At 37.5% G+C, this 19,069-nt stretch overlaps 1 protein-coding gene across 2 annotated transcripts in view; it reads left to right on the top strand.

Annotated features, from left to right (window-relative positions):
- ADGRG7 (adhesion G protein-coupled receptor G7) overlaps nucleotides 1-19,069 on the top strand; it is an 86,036-nt gene that overhangs the window by 21,643 nt on the left and 45,324 nt on the right. The window contains exons 4-11 of one of the 2 annotated variants that reach the window (XM_003821915.4): nucleotides 2,062-2,174; nucleotides 4,470-4,619; nucleotides 6,097-6,197; nucleotides 12,031-12,170; nucleotides 12,291-12,398; nucleotides 14,713-14,876; nucleotides 15,333-15,488; nucleotides 18,463-18,575. In XM_003821915.4, the coding sequence (XP_003821963.1) occupies nucleotides 2,062-2,174; nucleotides 4,470-4,619; nucleotides 6,097-6,197; nucleotides 12,031-12,170; nucleotides 12,291-12,398; nucleotides 14,713-14,876; nucleotides 15,333-15,488; nucleotides 18,463-18,575 (1,045 nt within the window). Of the gene's footprint in view, nucleotides 1-2,061; nucleotides 2,175-4,469; nucleotides 4,620-6,096; nucleotides 6,198-12,030; nucleotides 12,171-12,290; nucleotides 12,399-14,712; nucleotides 14,877-15,332; nucleotides 15,489-18,462; nucleotides 18,576-19,069 lie in introns of those variants that run through there. The other variant, XM_063602700.1, reaches the window with a different exon arrangement.

Consider the following 19,069-nt stretch of genomic DNA (forward strand, 5'->3'; position numbering starts at 1 on the left):
GGTTAAGTCTGTTCATACTTGGTAGTCCTTCACCTTTTTGGTCATTTTAGTTATCCATCTTGTAACATTCTCTAGCTTCATTCTACTTTTCTTAACATGACTACCTTACTTGTATAGAGGCATTCAGAGAGTGAAAGAGTAAATAGTATTTTCTATTTCTAATATGGTCCCTGATAATATCCAAGATTTTGGTGATTCATTTCAGTGCCACATTGGGTAATGTCTTCTGAGTTGTAGGCTTTAGGAATTCCTAGATTCTATCCTGATAACCAGAGCCTATTATGCCATTTAATTTCCACTAATGTTTTACCTGTCCCTTGTTTGCCTTGACTTGCATTTGAGCAGTCCTACTTCTCACATCTTCCTGCAGGTAATTCGCTACTTCCTATGGAACTAGATATCTCAAGAATACAGCCAATTCTAGATCATTGACAAAGATGTTTGATAAAACTACTGCCGGCAATGGCCCTGAAGAGAATGTGACATTTTATTTAGATATTTATTTTTGTATGTGTCAAGGGAACTCTGAAGCACTAAATAAATTAAATGAATTGCTCTTTTTAAATTACTTTTTATCTTATTATTATGAGAAATTATGCATATCTGTATTTGATTTGTGGAATTCAAATTGCTTCCACCCATATATATCATTGTGTTAGTCCATTCTTGCATTGCTATAAAGAAATATCTGAAATGCCATATCAGTCATGCTTACTCAAGTATTCATGATGCTACTCTATCTATAAGTCCTCCTTCATTTTTTACTCACAGCGTAAAAGGGGCTTCTACCATGTTGACACTATATATACTATATATACCATACTATACTATATGGTATGCTATTGGTAACTATTGTCTTGATTTTACATGTTTTGTGTGTCCTAAATATTTCATAATGGTTTATAAAACAGATACAACTTACAAAACATAACTGTGCTACTGAATTAGGAAGAGTAAAAGTGTCAGTAACATACCCATGAAGAGTCATCACACTTGTTTAATATATATTAATTCTTTGGGACAAGAGACTCAACATTTTTTATTTGGTTATTAATTTTTCTTTTCTGAACACCTATTATAAAAACATGTTTATAATATTTACCCTCAAATTTCAGATTGAGCCTATAATTTTAGAGATTTGGATTCTAACTGTTGGCAATTTTCCTTTTAGTTTTATATTAATAATTGCTTCTAATTACTCAATATTATATACCAAGTGATCAAAATACTTTTCAATGATTTTTGAGTGGGGATATTTGCACTTTTAGGTAACATTGAGGAAAAGAAGCATCTGACATGTGTCCACTTAAAAGTTATTTATAGCCCATAAATATGTTAGAAATTTTCATTATGTCATGGTGTAGAGATGAAGCCATCATATAAATTAAGAGTGACTCCAACTTTGTGCTTTACATATTATTGAAGCAATCTCTAATTTCAGTGTTTCTAGTTGTTGTCCCAAGAAGGAGCTGCCCAAAGCTGGTCCTGAGGAAAAATCTACCTTTTGGTCAGCTGTCCCTCTAATTATGATTTTTTTCTATAGCAACTACTTAAGTATTAACTACAGGAAGGCAGTGAGGTAGGGAGGCTTAAGTGATAATCCTAGGAAATAAACCAAATGACCCAGCAAACATGTATTGAGGCAACCAAACATCTAATAAATATAATAGAATATAACAGAACTCTTTGCCTTTCAGCTGTTATCCAGATTTGCATAAAGCAGTCAAGATCAACATATAATTCAGTATCTATTAGGAATTTTTCATATTGTTTCTAGTCTCTCAGCCTAGCATTCTCTCATCATATCCACTTCAAAGCCATTATGTACCTTATTGTTGAAAGGTAAATCTTACTTGAAGACATCAAAGGAAGGAAATAGTCAACTGGTCTTTTGAAGTCCAGATTCAAAAATCAAGACAATAAGTGGTATCTGCCTAAAAATAATAGGCAATAATTTTTAATAAATTATAACTTTTAATAAAAATTAGTTATTGCCTAAAAATAATAGGCAATAATTTTAATAAATACTTGTTTTTAATAAAAAATTTCTTTGTATTAAAGCGGGCAATCCAATGGCAGTCCGGTTGTGCAGTCTCTCTCTATATGGAGAGATAGAATTACAAAAAGTGACAATAGGAAATTGCAATGAAAATCTGGAAACCCTGGAAAAGCAGGTATGCCATATGACTCACTGATGGGCAACTGGAAGAAGTTCTGATTCCGTGCAGTTTCTGTTCTTCAGATACCTGATGGTCAAATCAATTCTTTTAAAACTCTCAAATTAGTAATAACAAAAACTAGTGACTAAAGCCACTCTTATTATTTATTTATTTATTTATTTTGAGACCTAGTTTTGCTCATGTCACCCAGGCTGCAGTGCAATGGCACCGTCTCGGCTCACTGTAACCTCTGCCTCCCAGGTTGAAGCAATCCTCCTGCATCAGCCTCCTGAGTAAGCTGGGATTACTCATACCACCGTGCCCGACTAATTTTTGTATTTTTAATAGAGATGGGGTTTCACCATGTTGGCTAGGCTGGTCTCGAACTCCTGACCACAGGTGATCCGCCTGCCTCAGCCTCCCGAAGTGCAAGGATTACAGGCGTAGTAAGTAAGCCACCACACCTGGCCGCCACTCTTATTTTTAAAAGTTGACATCAGTTTGTGAAAAAGGACAGTTGTTTCATCAAATTTCAGCAAACGATAATCAATAGCACATTAAAAATGGCTTCATCTTTGTAGAAGTTTTGACTGGATATAGATCCCTGACATTTGAGACCAAAGGAAAGCCTCTTGATGGTGTAACTGGACCAGAATGAAGAGAAAGAAACTATTATCAAAGACCCTTTGAAACAGGAAACTCCAAACCTGATGCGGGTCTCAGGGCAGTATCTATGAGCAGGTGAAATAGAAAGTACATCTAACTAGATGTTTTTTCATGCAGATTAAATTATTTTGACCAAAGTTGTACCCAAATGCACATGCATGGAAGAGCTAACACTAGGGGACAAGCAAGGGGGAGGAAGAGGAAACCAACCTTTATGTACAGCCTTTCATGTGCCTGGCATGTTGCATATGTTATCACATTTAATCCTTATAAAACTTCTGTGAGTTGAATGTTATTCTCATATTATAAATAATTATAGCCAATAACACTTACTAATTATTGAGCACCTACTGCATGCCAAATATTGTGCCAAATATTAATGTATTTATTAGTTTATCATATTTAATTTTTATAACACCATAAATAGGTATTAGTGTACACATTTTATAGATGAGGAAAATGTGGTTCTGAGAGGTGAAGCATTTTGCCTAGTGATCACAGCTAAAAAGTAATAGAGCTGTTCTTTATTTTAAAGTTCACATTGTACTACCCTGGCTCCCTAATCACAGATGGGCAGGGTAGGGGTTGGGTGGGGACAGAAGTTGGAGAGTGGATGTGGCTGCCAACCACACAAGTTGTGCCAACCCACAGATTGAGGAAAGATGCTAAATTTGGAATCTGGCAAACCAGTGTTTGGTTCTTAGCTCTGCCACTTCTAAGCTGTGTGAAACTTGGTTGAGCTCCCTAACTTCTCCTGAGGGTGCACAACTCACAAAGTTGTTTTGCTTATTAAATGTGATAACACCTGTAAACATCTAACAGAGTGCCTAACACATAGCAGGGATCTAGCAATTGAATTAGGGTTATTTGTTTCTGTCTACTGATTGGGTATTGTTTCTGACACTTACCCAAGTGTGAATAGCCTATAACACTGGTATAATTTGTGAAATGATGCTGCCATCTAGTGAAAACCAAGACACACACACACACACACACACACACACACGTGCGCACGCATGGACACCTAGCTTCACCAATGACAATATGGATTGGCATGTTTTAGCCTCACAACACAGAGCCCTGGGGCTAACTGGCACCTAGAGAGGTCATCTCGGCCAGTGCCTTCCAAACTACCAGTGCTGAAAAGCCAGTTCAAAAAATTTTGAACCCATTGCACACCAATATTTTTGTGAAATACCATAAAAATAAATTACTGGAAAAATGAAATAAAAAATATGCATAAAATACAAACCAAAATTTTAGAACTGTTAGATTCAACAGCAAAAAATTGCTATATACATCTCTGACCAATTGCTTTCAGTTTCTGTGCTTATCTCTCTACGACCTTTGTAACACACAGTGAACCAGCGCTGGCCCATGGATACACTCTAGTAGCCCCAATCTAGCTAAGGCAGCTCCTTATAGTTAATCAATCCTGTCAAACAGGAAAGGCTGGGAAAACCACTGGTCTGCATGTACTTTGTCCTTTACACAAGGAATGATGCAAACGTGGAAAACTGAGTGGACATGGTGTTCAGGAGATTGAGGCTCAGCTAAATTCCAGCTTATTTACCTGCAGTTGCTTACAAAGTGTTTGGACATAATTGTGTAAAGCTAGGGTTTTTTTTCTGGTTTTTAAAACAGGTAAAGGATGTCACAGCACCACTTAATAACATTTCTTCTGAAGTCCAGATTTTAACATCTGATGCCAATAAATTAACTGCTGAGAACATCACTAGTGCTACGCGAGTGGTTGGACAGATATTCAACACTTCCAGAAATGCTTCACCTGAGGTAAAACTCACAAAGCTTTTTAAAATTTTTTTATTTTTATTTTTAGAGGGGGTGTTGGGAAAGAAAGAGAGATGTCCTGAATTCCACTCCTTATTCCACAATATGGTTTGAGCATGGTTTAAGTTGCTTAAAGGCATTTTGCATAGCACTCCTGAGAGACGCTCAAAGATATAAAAAAAGGGCCTCTTGTCCAAATATTTTATTTTAGGATATTCATAATGATCATTATTGTGTTGTCTGTTTCTTTTGAGACAGAGTCTCATTGTGTCACCCAGGCTGGAGTGCAGTGGCACGATCTCAAGTCACTGCAACCTCTGCTTTCCGGATTCAGGGGTTCAAGTGATTCTCAGGTCTCAGCCTCCCAAGCAGCTGGGACTACAGGCACACACCACCACACCTGGCTATCACGTTAAGTCTTTTAGGAAGTCCTGGAATGCATAAGTCTACTGCACCTTATGAATATGTTTACCAACTACATTTGACCTTACCATCCCTAGTGCATTCCAAGTAAATAGTGTTTCAAAAATTTAATTTGGAACATGTGATTTTTAAACTGCGATGCATTTCTATTAAGAATATTTACATTTTAGTCTTGGCTTTCTGAAAACTTTAAGCCTAGTTTACATTCCTGATATTTTAATTTGCTAAACCCTGGTACTTGAAAACAAGTATATTCAACATTTACTAATTGGTGTAGCTGGATAGTGATCAAACAGGGCTACAAACCACCAATATGGACTCACCTTGTGTACAGGTTGAATATCAGCATGTCCTGAAAATAGCTACTCCTTTCTTCCATTCCCTTTAAATGTTTTATTTCAGAAAAAAAAATTGAAATATTTTTCCTGCTAAAAAGTAAGTGGGATTCAAGTTAATAAAAATGGAATTGAAAGAGAAAATATTGACCTCCAAATGTAGAATTAATGGAAGGATTAACTAGTAGGCAGAAAGGCTTCAACACTCCCAAAGAGGGAAGATAAATAGTAATCAAATGCCAAAAGATCATCTCTCTGACACACTCCTGAGTTATTGATTGAAAGAAAACTACAAATAATTTTACTAAGTCTAACAGCTATACTAAGTATAACTTAGTTATGCTAAGTATTATGAGCTGTAATTTTTAACAACCAGAATATTGCACTCTTCTTATTTTGTTTCTGCTTTTGAATCCAAGCATTTGATTTTGTGTTCTTGGAGTTTGGTGGGAAGTCTGTGAAAGATCTTGCTATGAGGTTGAATTCAGAGACTTAAACCTCCTAATTCACTACCTTAATTTATATTTTCACTTTGCCTTATCTTGATTCTCTCTGTCATCTTATGTGGATCAAAGAATAAACCTTTAATTTTGTAAAATGCTTGCCTCTACATTATCATATCGGTGATGCCACTTGCTACTACAATGATTCATGATGATAATGATGGTGATGATAATGTATGATATATGCTTCTCTGATGATCAGTATCTTCTCTTTGGCAGGCAAAGAAAGTTGCCATAGTAACAGTGAGTCAACTCCTAGATGCCAGTGAAGATGCTTTTCAAAGAGTTGCTGCTACTGCTAATGATGATGCCCTTACAACGTAAGCACAAATTCAATTTGGAAAGAAAACTTGACTAAGGGCTGTTTACTTTCCTAGGCTAAAGTATTAACAGAGATATCTTTATTTCTCTCATGGATGCAGTAACTGACTGATTCCTCTGGAATGTAGATAAGAGCTGTGACTTTCCACTTGACCTTTAGTTACTAGATGGAGTGGTATATGTTACCTCCTGCATCCAGGGGTGCTGGCCATGGCCTGGGAGATACGGAGTAACTGGGCTGATTTAGATTAGAACTTGTTTTCCTCACCTTAGTTTGGCATGACCAAGGGGCAACTTCCATGCACAGCAAGACCTCTTCCAAATTCTTTTGCAACACATAGAGCAACAGAGAACAGCTCACTTTGCAGGACATACTGCCATCCCCCAAGCTGCACCTTACTTCTCTCTTTCCAAGGCCCTGGTATATTTTGATTATTTTCCTTAGCTTTCCTCTTGATCCCTTCATGGGACTTGTGAAGTCCCACCCCACTCAACCCCTTGCGGGAGGGAATGTGTAGATGAGCAAGTGTGGGAATCAGCCAGTCACTTCTCCACTGGCAAGAGCAAACTCTGTGCAGGCCCCATGGCAGCATCCAGAGGGGTGCCTGCAACCCCAAGGCCCCAGAGGGCGTGTTACAATGCTCTCTTAGCTCCACCATCCATGGACAGCATTGCATTATCAGCCCAGTGGGCCCTTTGCCTTGTCACATGGGGTGGCTGCCCTCCACCAGTGAAGGCAAAGGGCCAGCGTAACAGCCTTTTTGGGTACCTGCACTTGGTGGGTCCCAAATTCTTGTCCAGTGCCCAAGAAGAATTAGGTCACCTGGACAAATTGAAGGATGGCTAATGCAGAGAATTTTATTAAGTGATGAGGGCAGCTCTCAGTGGAGAGGGGAGCTGGAAAGCGGGTGGGAAGGGCAGGTTGCTCTCACCTGAAGTCAAGTCACCTCTCAGCCTCTCTCCTTCGAAGTCAGGTTGCCTATCACTGTCTCTGAAGTCAAGACACCTCTTCCTGACATCCAGCCACTTCTCTTCCCTACCAGCTGAGTCTGGGGTCTTTTTAGGCACAGGATGGGGGAGTGGGGCAGGCTGTAGTTTTGGGAAAGGCAACATTTGATTCATAAAAAGACATTATTCAGAAAGAACCAACCAATGGGAGAGAGTGGGTAAACAGGGATTGAAGTTCTCACTTTGGGTTTCAGACTACTTTTGGCATGAAACTTTCCCCCTGGGATCCACCCTTGTCTGCTTAGAGTTTCTCTGCCTCCTCCCTTTCTGACCAACACTACGTTGAAAAAAAAGAAAAAGAGAACTCTACCTGCTTTCTCTCTTTTTTCCTCCTCTGTTCTGGATTACTGTTGGTTGAATATTTGTATTAAAACTCATGTACTTTATTCATAGAGGCCCCTTGTTGGTATTCACTGTATTTTTACCTTATGTACACTTGTCAAAACCCTTTTAAAACTTACATCAGCATGCATGCTTATTGTAAAAAAATAAGAAAATATGTAGCTTAGCAAAATTTAAAAAATTATCTTACCTTTATTAACCTGTTGGTATATATTCCAGGTTTTTTTTCCTCTGTTTCTCTCTCTCTCTCTCTGTGTGTGTGTGTGTGTGTGTGTATGTATATGTATATTACATACTATATTGATTCATAACTTGCTTTTGTCACTTAATACCTTATAAACTTTTTTCTTTAAACATCTTTTATATAAATATATACACATCTACATCATAATTTTAGTTTACTGCATTATATGCATAAACTTTTATTGAACCAGTTCTCTGCTCAGCAGCTGGACATTTACATTGCTGGAAGTCTTTTAATGTTCTAAGTAATTAGCATTCTGGTACATAATCTTTATTTACACGACCTATTATTTCCTCAGGAGAAATTCCTAGAAGTAGTTCTTAGTTTTCTAATGATTATGACAAGTACCTACTTAGCGTTGAATTTTCAAAGTAGAAAAAGCACAAAGGCACAAAATAGAGCATTCAAAGATTACAATTCTGAGAGGTGGTGGTAGAGGTTGAGTGAACAGTTTTACTGGCATACTTTGTGACTTCAGATTTCAATAGGAGTCTGGGCCCTTCTCATGGAGAATGTGGATGTCTCTCATTTTTCTTGACATATGAGAAGGAAGTGGCCATGGGGTCCAGAGTCTATGTTCAGTGAACAGAGAGGCCAAGAGCCAGAGTGGGCTCCCTTCAGAGCTGAAAGCTTTGTGTTTGCAGAGTCTTGCTAGACGGGAGGAATGAATGCTTTTGGTGAGAAAGCTGAGAAAAGAGAAGTTGTGGGATTTGAACATCACAGTTCACAAAAAAGATAGGAACATTTTCCTAAAAATAAACAATTATGAATTTTGCTGACTTAATATATAAAGGAAAATACAATTTTGTGTGATTTTTACACAATATCCAAATAGTTTTAAAGGAGGTGGTTAAAGGATAAATAAAAATTTAAGGTATAAGATACATTGAACCTTAAAATGGTGTACGCATGCTCAATTTCTCCTTTTATCACTCTGAATTTCTAGTCCAATTATTTTCTAATAATGTTCCATCAGTTTATCTTCTACCAACGTGATCTTTTGCATAAGCTCTTGTGGACTCAGATCCTTCCTTCATTCACTTAGATAGAGCTTCCTCCTCTGCCTCTAGCCCCAAGGTCAGGTCAACAACCCTTTAGCTCTCTTTAGGAGAATACTCTTGATGAGCTTCCAACAGAGGTCATCTCTCCACAAGAAGGAAATTAATTGTTGTTTAGGACAACATTTGCTTTCCAAACTCTATCTTCTGAACCTAGGCCAGATGCTGGGTTCCCTGACAGACATCAGGCCTTAGTCATCCATTTCACTTTGACTTCTTCCTTCTTTCATTCCAGTTTTCTCCTGGTATCTCTCAGCTACTGAATTGCCTTTCTATAGTATAGGGAGAAGAGGAGAGGGTGAGAATAAAAGGGAGGAGAGTGACAGAGAAGAAAGACTCTTTGACTCTGTCAAAGTGGGCAGAGCTCTGGAGGTGTAGGGTTTCTGCTGGTGAGGGCATCATAGTACAATCAATGAGTTTAGGACTTCACCTCACCATTTTTTTTTTCCTTTTTTTTGAGACGGAGTCTTGCTCTGTCACCCAGGCTGGAGTACAGTGGCAAGATCTCAGCTCACCACAATCTCTGCCTCCCAGGTTCAAGCAATTCTCCTGTCTCAGCCTCCCTAGTAGCTGGGATTACAGGCATGCACAACCCCGCCCGGCTAATTTTTGTATTTTTGGTAGACAGGGTTTCACCATGTTGATCAGGCTAATCTTGAACTCCTGACCTCAGGTGATCCACCCGCTTTGGCCTCCTAGACTGTTGGGGTTATAGGCGTGAGCCACCGCGACCGGCTGACCTCACCATTGTAGACATTGGTTGCATAGTCTGATCTGTAACCTTAGACCTTTGATCTCATATTGAAGGTCATAATTACCCTGGTTTATCTGACTTTGGGAATGCAAAATGCCTCCCTAGCACTGACCACCTGTATATTTACATTTCACTTTTCTTTTTTTATTTCTGTTCCAGCTAGCCTGGCACCCACTCAAATATCTTGACCAAATAGAGATTTATCGTAAATAGGCATATGGGGTCTCATGGAGGCCCAAGAACTAGATCATAATATAGTGGGCCTTGTCAACCCAAAATAATCAAAAAGGTCAGAATCTAGTTTAAAGAGAGTTCATTCAAGTGCAAAGTTTAAGGACAGCTGCCTGGGAAGCACAAATTCCAAAAAATGGAAGTCAATGTTTTGAAGTATATAAGTTTGGGATCATTTATATAAACAAAGTTTAGGGAAGCTTAAGAGAGTTTTAACATCTTTCTATATAAGGCTTTCTATATAAGGCTTATAGTAATGCATGGTTATAGTAATCTGATTAGCTGAGGTGGTCTTTTTCTTTTGGGAAAGGTGTATTTAACATTCCACACTGAAGGTGTAACAATTACACTGAAGACGTAACAATCATGAGCTAAATGGTCTGAGTTAGGTACAGGACAAAAAAGGAGGCAATTAATCTGTAACATAGATCAGTCATTAGAAAGGGGAAAGGTCTGGCCTCTCCTAGTCATTTACAGAACAAGAACAATGAGGAAGAGCGTTAATCTATAATCTAATAAGCAGAAGTTGCAAACACGCTACATATGATTCAGTCTCCAGGGCTTAACTTCCTTTTGACATAATAAATTTAGAGGGTCTTGAAATTTTATTTTCTTTTATTGCCATGTGGACCCTGGAGCAGGAAAATGACTGAGGATCCAAGGCAGCTTTGGAAGCCTTAGTAGAGGAGTTTACAGGTCTTTTCTTATTTTCAACAGGAAGAATTTGCCTCTTATTTTTAATTTGTGGTTTTTCTCACAATGATGTAATGACCTCTCTGGCTTCCTCTAAATTATGACTTTCCTGATATAACTACAGCACTAATAAAAAAAAAACCCCGTTTCCAAGAATCTGATGACTTATTTTAGTCAATTGTGCCAGGTGGATGACCACTTTCCGGATTGGCTTCTCTGGGGCAGGTGCTCATCTGTAATCTTATCAGTTATGACAAGAGGAGGAAAGAAGTACAAGAAAGAAAAAATGACTTTAGAAGTAGCTATGGTTAGAGCAACCCTGTAAAAGTGGGAATATGAAAAACACCTCCTGTATATCTACCACATCTTTCCTTTTAGCCTGCAAATGCCTGAGGGAGCAGCTCCTGGTACTCCCACTGTTTCACAGAGTGCTGACCTCTACATAGATACTCAACAGATACTGTTTGGTAGAATGATATTCTTAGCACGTGGGAGTTTTGTTAGGTATTCCTCCCATTGAAAGCAGCTCTGGGGTATGTGTGAATTGCTGAAAATGGTTTTATAAAAGGAAAACATTTCAATCAGAGGATTTAACCTGAATGTTTCCATACAAATGATGATTACGTTCTCTTTATGAAGCAATCCTCAATTATTGTAAACTTTCTCTATCTCATTTGGAGGTAGAGAAAAGATATTTTAGTGTCAGAAATAAAGATTTGACATATAGAACAACTACATTTTGATGAAATCCTTTCATTTCTGGAAGAACTAGACTGATTATTTTACATACAGAGGTTTTGTTTGGTCAAGTACAGAAATAGTTCAAATATTTCTATGGGAAACAAGAAAAAGAAAAGGTCTTATGACTTTTCTTTGGAGAATGCCAAATTGACAGGTTGCCCCCACTCCCTCCCACCTTCCATCTAATCTATCTTTGAACTTAGCCAAAGTAGAAAAGAACATTGTAAAAACCTTCAGGGTTTAGTTCATAGCTGAGGCAATGAGCTCAGAGCTCTGCTCTTTGGTGGTTCCATCTGAACTGTCACCTCAGGAACGAACAACTTACAAAACATGCTTTGGATCCTAAGGGGTTTGAGTGAGAGGAAGAAGATGAATAAATGGAAATGGATTCTCACCACTGGAGAAAAAATTAGAAGTGCATGCCTTGCCAATGGTGGGTGGCAACACCATCCTTCTATGTGAAGAGCATCATAATAAAGACTATTTCTTTTGGGAATTCTATAATTCTTGAGTTCTACCTTTTTGCCGTCTATGTTCAAGGTAGCCTTCAGTGAGGACTGTCCACCAGAACTGTTTTATTTAAGTATATATAACACAACAAAACTCTAGAAAAGAAAACCAATTATTCTTAGGCAATTGTCAATGTTGTCATGACCACACAATTCTATGCTCATGTCTTTCTGCTGTAGTGTAAGACAGAACACATACCTTTCATTTTATGACAAAATCTTGAGTATTAAATTGTGTTTTATTATATGCAGGCTTATTGAGCAAATGGAGACTTATTCCTTGTCTTTGGGTAATCAATCAGTGGTGGAACCTAACATAGCAATACAGTCAGCAAATTTCTCTTCAGAAAATGCGGTGGGGCCTTCAAATGTTCGCTTCTCTGTGCAGAAAGGTGAGCTGTTAATCTTTTGTGCTTGTAACAGCAAAGAGCATTCTGCTACTGATGATGAATAATAATGCTCTACTCATGATAATGTAGACTTTTACAATTCTACTCTTTCCCTTCTCATAGGAGCTAGCAGTTCTCTAGTTTCTAGTTCAACATTTATACATACAAATGTGGATGGCCTTAACCCAGATGCACAGACTGAGCTTCAGGTCTTGCTTAATATGACGAAAAGTAAGTCTCAAACTTTGTGACATTTAAAAAAATGGACTCGAATTCATGGAACTAATAACTTCTAATTTACTGTAGGAGAAATAATGTCTACTTAGTTTCATACTGAGTAATTTGCATTTGAGTAAGTTTGAGCTCTGACATATTATGGTAATCTCAACTCTACTATTCTAAGTCAAAAAGATAATTTCTTTGTTTTTTCTTTTTTCAAAAGCCTTTTGGAAGGTAGCAGAATTGAAATGTTCAGGCCATGTACACAAATATGTTTTCCTACAAAAATCTTGCTAAGGTGGTTCTGTTTTACACTTACAAATTTAAAACATATTCAATCAGAAGCTCTGACCATGTTTACTAGTGGCATGACACTCTCAGGCTCAGATGCATCCTGCAGACCTAACCCTGGAGAAGTCTATGTAATTGGCACAGACATCATTTAGTAGTATCAATTTTAGGTTATCTCCTCTCTGTGATGCCCACCGTGTGCTCACTATTGTCCTACATATAACCTTTCAGAAATTCTTACATGTAACTTGAAGTGGTTGTATTTTTCAAAATCTAAAAAAAAAATAAGTAAATCAAACACACACACTTACTTTTCATTTCTCCCCAAGCAAGAAAACCCGATGTCAGAAAGTATATGTGTTAGATAGAATATATTTATAATAGCACTAAAAAAGAAGAGAGTATTATTCGTGAATCTGGCAATCTGGAATTTTGCTCTCATTTGCTTTGGCCACATGCTTTGTGATGGTAGAGACTAAATCTAAGTCTTCTATCTTCTTGTGCCTTTTTTCTTTTAATTTAAAAATACTTCATGCATACAGAAAAGTACAGAAAGTAATGTGAACAGTACCTATGTAACTATCAGCCAGGTAAACAAACATCAATTTTTCCTATATTTGCTTCAGATCTCTTTAAAAAAGAGAGAGACAATATTACAGTTGCACCTGAAGCCCTCTACCTCACGAATCACTGCAGCCTCAACCTCCCAGGAGGAAGCAATCCTCCAGCCTCAGCCTCCCAAGTAGGTGGGACTATAGGAGCCCTGCTAATTAAAAAAAAAAAAAAATTAAATTTTTTTGTAGAGACAGAATCTCGCTATATTGCTCAGCCTGGTCTCAAACTCCTGGGCTCAAGTGATCCTCCTGCCTCAACCTCTTAAAGTGTTGGGATTGTAGCCATAAGCCACTCTGCCTAGTCTCATTCTTTTATTTTTAAACAAAGAATAAAAAGAAACCTTGCTCCATTATTAGGGTTAACTTTTCATTTAGGGTCCAGGAGAAACAATTTGGTGATGTCAATGTACTGTGAACAAAAGACAGCAACCCATCCCTTTCTCTCCAGGTGGAGGCTCCAACAATGGCCACAGAGGAGGACAATTTGGGGGCTGTCGGGGCCTTGCCTGTCTCCCTCTCAAATCAGATGACTGAATACTCTGGTCTCACACCACAACGTTTTCCTTTTATCACTTGTGAAAGACAACAGAGTTTAGGAAATTAATTCAGTTAAAATGTATACTGTTGACACTTCTGCTGTTTTAAATATGCCAACAGTTGTATAAGGTGCTAGGAGGCAGTCCTGGTTCTCTTTGACTGCTGCCACCAACGGGCCGGGTGCTAAACCCTCCACAGCAGCGATGGTCTTTCAGGATCTTTGATGAACAGCTGATTCCTTTTTCCAATGTCCAGAAGATGTTTCACAGTAGACTGCTAGCCTTGGGAGAAGCCCATGATTGTCATGACACAGAGCAGGGGACAATAGTTGAAGAGATGGTGAAGAGTGCCTGCCTCAAAAACTCCACAGAAGAAGTGACTTGAGCTCCTTGCTCTGTGACTTAACACCACTTGTCCCCTTTGAACAGGAGACCGACCTCATCTGGGCTTAGCCATCCTGGTGTCCCAAGCTTTGCTATTTCCTGTCTCATATTTTATCATTGCAGGAGGTAACATGGGCTGGAACTACCCACATGTTGTGTTCACTCTCTCCATCTCTCATGTATAAAGCAAGACGTTTACTTTATATATGAGATCTTTGCAATACCTTTTTGAGGTGGACTAGGCAGAAATTCTCGTTCCTGTGTAGAAGGTAAGGAAACTGAAGCTCAGAAAAAAAAAAATTAATATGGGTGGAATGGCCCGCCATAAGTTATATGTGTTACTTACACATTGCAATTAAGTAAAGGTTCAACCAGTAAACCATTTTTACTGTACTTTACTCAAATATTAAGCAGCCATGCACTTCTACAATAACGTGACATATTGTTTTTTGTTTACCCTACAGTGCACTTATTGATTTTAATGTCTTTTTCTCCCTATAGATTACACCAAGACATGCGGCTTTGTAGTTTATCAAAATGACAAGCTTTTCCAATCAAAAACTTTTACAGCTAAATCGGATTTTAGTCAAAAAATTATCTCAAGCAAAACTGATGAAAATGAGCAAGATCAGAGTGCTTCTGTTGACATGGTCTTTAGTCCAAAGGTGAGTTTTTCATTGCAGATGCAAGAAAAAAGTGTCCTCATGCTTTCTTTCTGATGGTGGCAGCTGAGACTGAGTAGAGTAATACAGGGGAAGAAGAGAATAGGAGGGCGGGGGGGGAGGGTTTTCCATGAACAGAAATAATAAAAATTCAGACCACTCTTGAATAGCAAAAGCAGGGATATATTGAATAAAAGAAATCTATAGCAAAACTCTTCAAAAGGTTCTTTGATGTATCCATTTGAATATTCCTCCCAACCATATCTGTTGTCAAACTAAATGCAAAGTTAACTAATTTAAATTTTATCTCCTTTTTTCCCTCTCCTTAATCATAATGAATATGCTGATGCTTAGTATATATTTAATTCATTTCTCAGATGACTGTCTTATACTACTTGATTTTTTTAACCCAATTAAGTATGTAGAAACAGTAATTGTAATTGTCTTATCAATTCACAGTACAATCAAAAAGAATTTCAACTCTATTCCTATGCCTGTGTCTATTGGAATTTGTCAGCGAAGGACTGGGACACATATGGCTGTCAAAAAGACAAGGGCACTGATGGATTCCTGCGCTGCCGCTGCAACCATACTACTAATTTTGCTGTATTAATGGTAAGGATATACATAGCAATCTCTTTCCAGATGAGAATTTTCCTTATACACAATTCTAGTAGGTGCTCCTTGGAGATAACTTTGGGATTTAATTTACATAGATTCTCAACTCAGATTAAATAGAAAATCAAGAAATAAAATAATGGGACTTAAGGCCGGGCACGGTGGCTCACGCCTGTAACCCCAGCACTTTGGAAGGCCGAGGCGGGCAGATCACGAGGTCAGGAGTTCGAGACCAGCCTGACCAACATGGTGAAACCCCGTCTCTACTAAAAATACAGAAATTACCAGGCGTGGTGGTGCACGCCTGTAATCCCAGCTACTCAGGAGGCTGAGGCAGGAGAATCGCTTGAACCTGGGAGACAGAGGTTGCAGAGAGCCGAGATCACACCACTGCACTCCAACCTGGGTGACAGAGTGAGACTCCGTCTCGAAAACAAAAACAAAACAAACAAAAAAAATAGGACTAAGGTAAAGGCAAGTAGAATAGAACTTTTTGCTATGTGGTCTTAGGATAGAGAGGTCAGAACTATGTATTTGATCATGGGAAGGGAGTCCATGTGCGAAAGAAAAGCTGGTGGGCTCCATTCAACTAACTCACACATTCTGAAGCATAAAGTTGTTATAGCCAGAGGTAAAGCTGTATAGCTGTGTGTCAGAGACAGGTTCAATATTTTCTTAGCTGTATGTGGACAGTTTAAATCAGTTACCCAAAGCTTTTCCCAATGAAATTGCTCAGGTTACTAAGTTTTTGCTAGAAGATATAAAAGAAAAACTCTGTAATCCCTTCAATTTGTCCCCTAGTTTCTCTGTGTATTCCTTAATTCTTTTACCTCTAAAGCTATACTGTGCAAGTAACTGATAATACTTAGCTCTGGCGTGCAGCTGTGCATGCGTCTCTCAAGGTTCTTGTGCTGACCTTTGTAAGAAGAGGGGCTTCTTCTGTATGTTCTATTTCCAGAAATCTATTATTCCGGTGAAACAAAAAAAAAGTTAGTTTATATACTTGATGGAATGTTTTTTATACACAATGGAATGGGGAATTATGAAGAGTGTTCTTCTCCTTAGTAAGGGACTATGAATGCTATGAATCTCCCAAGGAGAAGCAGATGTTTTCATTCCCCAGTAGCTATAATATAGCCATATTTCGGAAGCCAGTGGAGACTGGTAGAACATACTGGTATAGCTTGCATTATCAAAGCACAGAACCTTGCTTTTTAAAACTTTTTGAGATAACTGTAGTTTTCTCATTTTAATTATAAAAGCTCTCTTATTCAAATTCATTTGGATTATTTCTTTTCTAACTTGTATTACAGAGAGATCTGCCTTCTCAATCAGGAGATACAGGAGAAAAATTTAACTTTTTGATATCTTAAAGTCATAGGATCATTGATGAGCTATGTAAAGCTCAGGTTGCTATACATGTTAAATGATATAGTTTACTTTATTATAGTTATCTTTTCCCTTTCTTGAGGTTAGGCTTTCAGCTATTTTTTCTCATTAGTATCTGACTGTCTCAATGTCTACGTACCTTCACTTGTAATTAGTTTTGGTTTGCATTTTTTTTTAAATGGCTGATTAAAATTGCATGTAAAGTGAGAGCAAATTGGCTCTGAGTGAAAATATTATTTTTAAAATCTGAAGACCTATGAATCTTATGATCCTTTTTGCATCTACTTAGTACACTACGTATAAGAAATAACATAAAATTTTTGTTTTATTTTTAAATGTGTATTTTGTTTTTATTTTATTTCTATAAAAGCAATACACAGGCATTGCATAAAGCATGAAAGTATACACTAAACAAAAATATACTGATATGGAAAAATGTTTATGAAAAAGTAAAATGGCAATTCGAGCATAATGCTATTATGTTAGCAAACCCCTGTATGTTTGTGTAAGAGACATAGATAGTATTTTTAAGCATGTAAGAAAAAAAGACAGGCTCTTAAGAGGTAGGTATGGTGTGGGGTAGCAGGCAGTATAAAGGAACATATGCTTCTTTATTATGCCTCTATATTCCTTTCATATTTTACAAATAAGTATACATTGCTTTTCTAATTTTAACAACTTAAAAAAATCAGAAAGTACAGATAAGCAAAATGAACTATACATATCCAACCCACCCTGTGACCACCACCACTACCTCACCAGATTTCTAAGATTACATACTCATATGGTACATATTTTCATATATATATACACACACAAACATGTTGAGAGATATATAGCTATATTACATAAAAATAAGGCTTCCTTTAAAAAATTAACAGGGTATGAGCATCTTTCCATATTTATGAAAATATTTCTGCAACTTTATTTTTAGTGCATCAATTTAGATATACTTAGAGTCCAGTTACACATAAAAATAATGTCATGAATAAGTGAGGCAACTTTTGACAATTTAGATCTAATTCAAACAATTTTGATTTTAGACATCAAGGAAAAGTATAAATAGTTGACTTGTGAACCACATGGGACAGTATGGGTCCACTTAATATGTGGATTGTTTTCAATAAAAAAGTCTGCCCTCCACATTGGCAGGTTCTGCATCCACGAGGAAATGTAGATGGAAAATAACACAGTATTTTCAGAGTGCAAAACTGGTATATGCAGGTCAGCTTTCCACATCAGCAGGTTGCGCAGGACCAACTGCAGGACTTGAGTATCCATGGCTTTTGGCATCTGCAAGTTGTTCTGAAACCAGTCCCCCTGCAAATGCCAAGACATGACTGTATATTTTTCCTTAACTGAATTAGTTAGATAATTATTCTCAAGCCTGTATACTTCAGGTAAACTGCTCAGCAATAAGAGGTTGATGTATTTCACTTTTAAATATATCATGAGCTTTACAAAAGGAAGATATATCTGGCAACTGTCTGGTTATTTTGACCCATGTAACTCTGTGATGTTGACTTTCATTAACACTTCAGGGATGACTAATTAAAAATATGAGTCTTACCTTGTTTTTCAGACTTTCAAAAAGGATTATCAATATCCCAAATCACTTGACATATTATCCAACGTTGGATGTGCACTGTCTATTACTGGTCTGGCTCTCACAGTTATATTTCAGATTGTCACCAGGTAAGAGCAGAAGCAGGCTCTTTTCAGAAGAGAAATTGCTATCTTGATATAATTTACTCTGAGAATTCTCATGAGTAGTGTCTTTGAACTAGGCAAGAACTCAGAGAGGTACTTATTTTACAGAGGAGGACATTTAGGCCTGGAAAGGCTAAGAAATACACACAAATAAATACGTAATTACAAATTGTGGCAAGGGCCTGGAAAGGCTAAGAAATACACACAAATAAATACGTAATTACAAATTGTGGCAAGTGCCTTGAAAGAAAATTATATGCCACTTATTTACAAGTTTGTCATGTAAAATTTATGTGGTCCTGCAGCTCATTAATGCTATAATTCCTTAGTGTTGAATAGAACCATGCCTATCAATTTGTATTTGTTAAGGAAAGAGACATTGCAAACAGCAATTTTTTAAAAAAGTAATTTAAAAAATATATCAAGCTTTCAAATGGTGAAACGTTTTTCAAAAATATAGTTTTCAAATGGTGAAAGTT

Source organism: Pan paniscus, chromosome 2 (genome assembly GCF_029289425.2).
Source record: "Pan paniscus chromosome 2, NHGRI_mPanPan1-v2.0_pri, whole genome shotgun sequence".
Classification (NCBI taxonomy): domain Eukaryota; kingdom Metazoa; phylum Chordata; class Mammalia; order Primates; family Hominidae; genus Pan; species Pan paniscus.